General features: G+C 38.6%; 1 protein-coding gene across 1 annotated transcript; it reads left to right on the top strand.

The window, feature by feature from the left end:
* Nucleotides 1–1,986: 1,986 nt before the first annotated feature.
* Nucleotides 1,987–8,175, top strand: MS4A1 (membrane spanning 4-domains A1). The gene is made up of 6 exons (XM_023756390.1): nt 1,987–2,145; nt 2,577–2,696; nt 4,153–4,209; nt 5,743–5,979; nt 6,956–7,061; nt 7,961–8,175. Exons 1-6 carry the CDS (start codon nt 1,987–1,989, stop codon nt 8,173–8,175), a joined length of 894 nt encoding a protein of 297 aa, XP_023612158.1.
* Nucleotides 8,176–8,969: the final 794 nt, after the last annotated feature.

Below are 8,969 nucleotides of genomic sequence, written 5' to 3'. Positions count from 1 at the left end.
ATGCAGCGTAATAGCGTTTAGCGTTCTTCCCTGCATTATTTCGAACAGCGGCAGTGGGGGCCGGGCATTTTGGCCCGGCGTGTTTGTAATTTCAACAAGTTGGTTGTATGAAGGTGTAACGATCTTCCCGCGGAAAAAGGCGGGATTGGGTCAATCCTCCTCTCTTCCCTTCAGCTCAGACAGATATTCTTTCCTCAATTGATTTGTAATCACCCAATTTGAAGGAGAAGAAAGAGGTTCATTAGTAAAATAGACTGAATTCCTATTCCCTACAGGGTACAAAGCAGTCTGATACCATAGGTACCTAATTGTAGAGGTCCAAGTCCACATTTTAAATCTCTACTAGCCATGAAGCTTTGAACAGTTACCTAACTTTTCTATGCCCTTGTTACCTTCTGTACAAAGTAGGGACAATGACTTATCCCTAATCTACTCTGTGAGGCTCAAATGAGATGCCAGATGTGAAATCTCTTTGTCACTATAAAGCAGGTACAAAGGTGAGGCCCAGGAGACATCCAATTACCTGTCTCATGGCACACCTGTAGTTGCCTGGCTCTGTGTGACTTCAGTAAGATAAGCAAGGTGGACAGACAGTCTTGGTCTCCAAGTCTCCTTACACAACTTGCAGTCAATAAAGACAAGAACAAAGATGTGTCCCGAAAGAGAGATTTCCAGAGCCCAGGAGAGACCAAATAGAATTCATGTAAGAAATTGACATAAACAAATGAATACCAGAAGAAAGCCCAAGGTAAAGAGGGCTGAGCAGTCTTGAAGTATTAGCACTGGGAAGGACCTTGATAATAGTCTCTGTCTAACTTCAGAAATGAATAAATTATGACTTCTAAGAACAACTAGCATTTACTACTTTCTCACTATGTACTAGGCACTTTCACATGTTAACTTCTCACAAATGTCTGTGAAAGGGGTATTGTGCTCATTTTTCAGATAGAAACAAGAGAAAGTAATGCTCAAAAGGTAATAATGCTAAAAACAAGAGCAGCAACAAAAACAGCTAATAATCATTCAGACATAAGTATCTTACATACATTTATTTCTTCAATCATACTTATTAAGAAACTACTAAAATACTGGATAAGAGAGAACAAGGTCTCTGCTTTGATGGAATTTATAAACAAGCAATCAAATATAATGGGGTATTGTGGGGCAGAGTAACTATGAGGTTGAATCATGGATTGAGGGTTCAGGGAAAGCTTCTATGAGAATCTAACATTTGAGCTCCATCTGAGTAAAAAGACACCAGCCATCCACAGACCATCAGCTCATTTAAACCTTATAGCAACCCTATGAGAAAAGAATTATTATTATCTTCCCTAACAATAGTTCAACTTGAGGCCCAGAGACTTTTAAAAAAATTTCCCAAGGTTCACAGCAAAAAGAAGACTCATGATTTAAACCTAGGCAATCTGATCAGGAGGCCCTGGTCTTACATACAACCTTAGAGAGCCTCCTTGAAGTGATTAACTCAAGGTCACAGAGTTAGTAGTAGAATCAGCCCGTCCTGACTCCAAGGACAGACATCATCATATTCTGTCATGATGCCTCTGGTCCATCACAATGGACAAAAGCAACTAAGCATAGGAATAAGGGCAAGTCCATACAAAATGCATTTTCCAATATTAAAGCATAAGAAAAGCATCCAGGGCTGAGAGACAAACAGAACATGCAGATATATGAGCATGGTGTTTACAAGATAAATTATGCCCCAAATATAGTTGTTAAGAATACTGGCAGCAAACCCTGGGCCCATATGTCCTTGCCTGAGATGCCCCCTCCCAATCCAGTAGGACTTGCCTCAGATCCAAAGTCACAAGGAAGAGGCCATGTTTACCCTCAAAGACACCCATGGAAAAAAATACTGAAAAAAAGTATTCAGATCAAATGACACAAGATAAAAGACTACTGAAATCCTGTTCTCTCTGTTCTCATTTTATTATTTGTTTTATTTTTAGGATTTTTGAGGGTGAAATGACGACACCCAGAAATTCAATGAGTGGAGCTTTCCCAGCAGATCCTACGAAAGGCCCTATTGCCATGCAACCTGTTAAAAAAATAATTCCCAGGAAGGTATCTACTGTGGTTGGCCCCACACAAAGCTTCTTCATGAGGGAATCCAAAGCTTTGGGGGTGAGTCAGTTACCCTCTATTCCATATCCTAGGGATTCTCTGGCTTATAGAAGTAGATGCTGTAGACCAGGTACAGGATTCAATCCAATTTGAAGGTATCTGATCCAACCTGAGGTGTTCTTTATGTCTGAAACGGTGGGTCAAATCAAAGATGTACAGAGAAGTTATCACAGTAATCTTTTGATTTTGAGACTTACATATGATATCCCAGTTCATCACCAATATCCTAGGCATATCTGCCTTGGAAGTGACCCATTTTCTTCACCCAGGTGGTGAAGAAAATGAATCCAAACAAGACATAGGTCTTGGCATCTTCACCATTTCTTTTAGGCATTTTACACAGGCCCAAGCCAGGGCTTCCAGCCTTACCTTTGCTTTCTGACTTGAAGATGATTTAAATTCACTCACCAGTGCCCCTATTTTCTCCACAGGCTGTCCAGATTATGAATGGGCTCTTCCACATTGCTCTTGGTGGTCTTCTGATAATCCACCTGGAGGTCTATGTACCTATCTGTGTAACTGTGTGGTACCCTCTCTGGGGAGGCATTATGGTGAGTAAAAATTCACAACCATTTGGGGAGTGATGCAGACAAAAATTTTAAAAAGACTCCACAGGAATATACCAGATTAGTTCTGTGTTGAGGAAAGTTGAGTAGGAGATAGCTTGTCTGATTAAAGTAATTTGGTAGAAAGAAACGACTAAATTGAGTATGAATGCCATGGTTGAGAGTTAGTCATCATGCTTCATGTGAAGTCAGAGAAAGATATCCTACATGAATCTGCAAAAGGAAGGGTGTTCAAAGCATGACTTATCCAAAGTCAAGCTGGGCAGGCAAAGGAGCACTAGACATTTGGACTATATAACATGGTGTTTCGGAAAGCAAAAGGGGGTAGGGCCATCCCACTTCCAACTGGTCCTTCTTCCTTACAATTCTGTTTAGTTACTATTGCACACGGTGAAATTAGTCCCATCCCAAATGAATCTCCCGTAGCTTATCAGGAGAGCAGCATTCTTTATGGCTGTTTCATGTACATGTTTTTCAAGCTTGTAAGCCTGTCTGGGTGTGGTATGGGGCAGTGGTGTTTATATCGCCATTACATTTTAATAGTCGCTATGATAAAGATGAGCCCAAGATTTTCCAAACAAGGGGAGATAGATTAGAACAAGAATTTTCTCAATTTTTACAGCTTGAACAGTAGAAAAGGAAAATGAGAAATAATTATCAGTACTTCCTGTAGCAGCCAACATTTTAATGGGGTGCCTATGACATTCAGGCCAAATATTTCCTACATTGATTCACTCTTCATTAACATTAGTCATGTAAATTATTGGGAACTACTAAGAGCAAGTATACAAAAAATTTTTAAAAGAAAAACAAAACTTTTAAATTCACAGTCTGACTACTAATTGACATGGAAATGCAAATTCTGCCTCTTTGTGTTTTTTTAATTATTATTTTTTAACCCTCGCTGGAGGAGTGAAGATATTTTTTTCCATTGATTTTTAGAGACAGTGGAAGGGAGGGGGTGGAGGCAAGAGAGAGAGAGAGAGAAACATCAATGTGACAGACACCATGATTGGTTGCCACCCACACACACACCGGGATCAGGGGGCAGAGAATAGACCTGAAACCCAGTTACATGCCCTTGACCTGGGATCAAACCTGAGACCCTCTGGTGAGCAAGTCTACACTCAAACCACTGAGCCATGTTGGCCAAGGCATCTTTGGTTTAATTATATTCCTAGTCACAGCTCCTCAGTTAGTTGAATAAGAGGCATGGGTTGAATGTAGTTGAACTTGAATAAAGGGGAAATATGACCACTGAAAAATAAATGAATCCAATAAAAATGGCTAAGTAAATTAGTGAAAGTGTTTGAAAATGTGGATAGCTTTTTAAAAACCCAGTTCTCAATGTTAAAAAGTAATCACTCTCTCTGCTTCTCCCCGCCTCTGCCAATTCTCCCGTCTCCACACCCTTCCCCATCTACCACTTCTCTTTTCACAGTACATCATATCTGGATCACTCCTGGCAGCAGCCAAGACAAACTCCAGGAAAAGTTTGGCAAGTAATCATATGTTCTTCTCTCCCACACATCAGAGGCTTATTTGATTTCTCAGTTGAAAACAAGTACCCTTAAAGACCTTTGGAATCACAATAGCATTGAGTTCTCTCAACCCTTAAAAGCAAAAGATCCTCTACAATGTGATTGTGATTTTATTTAAGAAAAACTTGAAAATGAGATCTACCTGAAATGCATCCATGGAAACAATTTAAAGGCAGATGAAGAGCATGCTTATGATTTTATGACTGAGAAATGCTGTGTGAGACTAACAAATCTCCTTAAAAGTTATGTCGTTTCTCTCAGGCTGCCATTTAGGACAGCTATCTAATCAATGCTATGATTGACTCAAGTCCTAGTTGATGTTGAGCTGCAATTTTGAGCTCAGTTTATCTCCATGTACCTCTGAGTTTTCACCTGTAAAATGAAGATAACAGTACTTGCTACCACATGACATTGTCATTAGGATGAAATGGAGTAGTATAAAGGAAAGTGCTCCGGAGGCACTCTCACCCCGGAAGAGCTCCCATACTGTATGAGTCATGAGCTCACCAGAAGGTTTTCTCCCCCAATTTTTTTACACCTATTAAGCTATTGCTGACTTGAGTCACTTCCAAAGTCAGTGAGGGATTGAGTGAATGGAAATACTCTACTCTAGAGGTGGTCTGACAAACTCAGTTTGTGTGTGTGTGTGTGTGTGGGTGGGTGGGCGGGGGGGGGGGATGGAGAGACTTTTATGAAGGTCATGTTGTTTTATTCTCCAAATACAGCCAGTCCTACTGACTTGCCATCTGTAGATCATATAGTCATGGATGAAATATGTGTGTCGTAAAGTAATCATCAATAATTTTATATCTTTATGATACTGGTCACATATATTTTCCTGTTTTGACCTTTTATCATCCTTGCAAGTTAGAACGCTCCCACTGACATCCTCTTGCCTGTGCTACCAGAGACATCAGCCCTAAAAATGGCTGACTGCAATCGATGTCAGTAAGGAGAAAGTGGTGTTATTAATCTTGCTGTTCTTTCTTTTCACTTGATGGTCCAGACTCAGAAGGTTCTATCTGCTCTTTCCCTACATATACCCACTTTATTAGGTGGAAGAACCTTCTTTTTTTCTCTCCCTTCTACCTTCTTACACAGACAGATATGTTCTGAATACTATTTATTTTCATTTACCCAATAAATATTTATTAAATACCTACTAGGATGGTAACAATGGTAGCGACAGGAAGTGCAAGGGGACAATTTATAAGAATGAAGGATTATTCCTACAATTATTTCTGGATAAACTGATTGGATGGTGATGGCATAAAATGCGATAGGAAATACGGAGAAAGGAACAAAATTGAGAGATGAAGGTTTTTATTTTACAGTAACAGAAGACTAAAAACAACTGAGGGAAGTGTGGTATAGGATGATTTAGTAGTACCTCTGTGAGCCAGAGGAATGAGATCTGGAATACCTTCCTAGCTTAAATTCTCCAAATGGAAATCAAACCCAATTAATGACTCTTTATGTCTTCATTTCAGGTCAAAGGGAAAATGATAATGAACTCATTGAGCCTCTTTGCTGCCATTTCTGGGATAATTCTTTTGATCATGGACATATTTAATATTACAATTTCCAATTTTTTTAAAGTGGAGAGTCTGAACTTTATTAAGGCTTCTGTGCTACATATTAACATACACAACTGTGAATCAGCTAACCCCACTGAGAAAAACTCTTCATATGTACAATATTGTTACAGAATTCGAACCGTGTTCTTGGTAAGTATGAAATATGATTCCTTTTCAGAGAGGAAGTGTGGCATTTTTATTATGAGCATCAACTCTAGATCCAGACTGTCTGCATCTGGTGCTTATTGCCTCATGCCTTTGGGCAAGAATTTTAACCACATTCTGTCTCAGTTTTAATCATGAAATGGAGAAGATAACAGTACTTACTTACACCCCTGTTTTGAAGGATGAGTCAATATATGCAAAACATTTAGAACAGTGTCTGGTACACAGAAAGTGCTATGTATGTGTTTGTTTTAACATTAATATTGTTAATGGTATTTACATTTATTATTATTATTAAGATGAACATTGAAGAACTACCTAAGTTGTTATGAATAGCTTTTGCCTCAAGCAGTTTTTTGTTTTTAAATATATTTTTATTGATTTCAGAGAGGAAGAGAGAAAGATAGAAACATCAATGATGACAGAGAATCATTGATTGGCTGCCTCCTGCATGCCTCCTACTGAGGATCAAGCCCGCCACCCGGGCATGTGCCCTTGACCAGAATTGAACCCGGGACCCTTCAGTTCCCAGGCTGACACTCTAGCCACTGAGCCAAACCAGCTAGGGCTGCCTCAAGGAGTTTTTAGTGTAGAGTTTAAAGGGGGAAAGGTGCATATCCCAAATGTGAAGAGGTTTCCTTGGTGTGATACCACCTAAATAAAGCTGGATACAATTAATTTGTGACTCAGTAATTATTCTTTCCTATGTAGAATTGATTCTTCAACTAATTATTACTCACTTTCTATCAGCAACATGGATTAACTATTTTTTTGGTGTCAGAAGTTGTGCTAAGGCTTAGGGTTATAAAGATACTAGTAGTTCTTACAGATAGTCGTTACTCACCTAAAGAATTTGTTTTTTAATCACCTAATTTTAGTCAACAGTTATTTACTGAGCCCTTACCCTATTCTTATGTTTTTTATTATTACATTTCATCCTCATTTTTTCATTGTTTTACAGAGCCTTTTTGCAGTGATGCTGATCTTTGCCTTCTTCCAGAAACTTGTGACAGCTGGCACTGTTGAGAATGAATGGAAAAAACTGTGCTCCAGACCCAAAGCTGTAAGTAGTAGCCATTCTGTCCTCAACCTCCCTCTAGGAAAATAATGTCTTACAAAAAAAAAAAAAGAAAGAAAGAAAGAAAGAAAAAGAAAAAGGATCCTTTATATAGAGAATGTAATCCAATGAGACTTTGAGCCTGGGAGCTTCATGAAAAATGGCCTTGGCATATTACTGGGAAGCAGAAAATACCAATAATGATGGAATTGAAATTTGAAATAAATCTAAAGGTTAGACAGAGGAAACAGTTCTATAATATATGCACCCTCTTACTAACCTTGACTTCTGCTTGACTCAAGCATCCAACTTGATTCCATGTGTCATGTGTGCAGATGGTTGAAGGCTGATTAAAGACAATAGTTCTTCCACTTATTTTCTCAGTATTCCCTTCCTCCACCCACCACCTTTTCATCCATCTAATCCCTCTTCCAAAACAAGAGGTTCAAAGAAGCTCCACAACCAGGAAATATCTATTATTAACTGCTTCAGAACCATAGAATGTCAGATTTAGTACAGAACTTAGGAATCAGCACTAATTATTTCATTTTGCAGATGATAAAAGTAGGATTAGAGACCAAAAATTATTTTTCCAAAATTATCTCCAATAAAGGCAAATCAAAATGAAAATATAAATTCCTCTATTATATTGCAATGTTATTTCCCAAATATTGATCATTCTAGAAAAGAGGGAAAAAACTGTTGGCATTGAGGATGAATCTTGATAAGTGATTGGGTAAGAATATGAGCATCTAGGAAACCAATCCTGGCACTTGGAGGAACATGGGAAATAAAATGAATAGCATAAAAACAAGGAGTTATTTGATAAATATTCAAAGAGATTATTGAGAAATATGGCAATGATAAAAGTCAAGAAAAGTTTGTTGAATTTTGTATTCTAGGATGTAGTTCTTCTCCTGTCAGCTGAAGAAAAAAAAGAAAAGGCAATTGAAATAAAAGAAGATGTGGTAGAGCTGACTGAAATATCTGCCCAACCAAAAATTGAAGAAGACATTGAGATTATTCCAGTCCTAGAAGAAGAAGAAGAAGAAACAGAAGTAAACTTTCCAGAACCTCCCCAAGACCAGGAATCCTCACCAATAGAAGATGATAGTGTCCCTTAAAATATTTTTTTTGGGGGGGGTTTCTGTTTCCTTTTTCTAAGCATTAGTGTTCATAGCTTCCAAGAGACATATTCCCCCCATTTCTTGAGACTTGAGACACTCCACATATCTCTCTGGTCTTTGCATGGAGTGACCACAGCACATGCTCTCTCTCTCTCTCTCTCTCTCTCTCTCTCTCTCTCTCTCTCTCTCTCTCTCCCTCTCTCTCTCTCCCTCTCCTTTGCCTTGAATAAGTAGTAGCCATAGTAGTGTTTTAGTGTTGTTGTTTTTTTGTTTTGTTTTGTTTGTTTTCCATTTCTTCCCTTCTCAACAGGAAGATTCTGCACCTGATGAAAAAGATAAATGACTGCTGCATGTCATCCATAAACTATCTCTAATTCCTACCACATCTACATTTTGAGTACAGTCCCTTTGCACCACTGTTTTAAGGAAAATAAAAATAATAATAATGAGGTGCAATAAGGAGCCTGTTCCATCTATCTTTCTATGGGGCTGACACGGACGCACACTGAGCCTCCACAGCCCTTCAGGGAAGCTCTGAGAGACCATCACCCAATCCCTTCTTTGTATAAACAACACAGCTTATAAATGGCCATGTCTCTATCCGTCTTAACTTTCTCTAACCCCTGCCCTAGGCTCTTGGCTGCACTGTCTACCTACTTTTAGTCTTTAGGCAAGAGAAGAAAGAATGAAAGAAAAATACCAGCAGTAGCCATATCTCAAATAATAACCAACACTTGTATTTGTAGAATATTTTCTAGTCAACAAAATATTTTATCAAATAATTGCATTTG

Source organism: Myotis lucifugus, unplaced genomic scaffold (assembly GCF_000147115.1).
Source record: "Myotis lucifugus unplaced genomic scaffold, Myoluc2.0 scaffold_92, whole genome shotgun sequence".
NCBI lineage: Eukaryota > Metazoa > Chordata > Mammalia > Chiroptera > Vespertilionidae > Myotis > Myotis lucifugus.
This window is presented reverse-complemented; position numbering and strand designations above follow the sequence as displayed.

What these genes read in the sequence shown, in the direction of transcription:
- MS4A1 (XM_023756390.1), top strand. Translation starts at nt 1,987, where the DNA reads ATGACGACACCCAGAAATTCAATGAGTGGAGCTTTCCCAGCAGATCCT. An exon ending in CTCTCTGGGGAGGCATTATG is followed by an intron (nt 2,697 to 4,152) that starts GTGAGTAAAAAT and finishes CTCTTTTCACAG; the next exon opens with TACATCATATCTGGATCACT. An exon ending in GAATTCGAACCGTGTTCTTG is followed by an intron (nt 5,980 to 6,955) that starts GTAAGTATGAAA and finishes ATTGTTTTACAG; the next exon opens with AGCCTTTTTGCAGTGATGCT.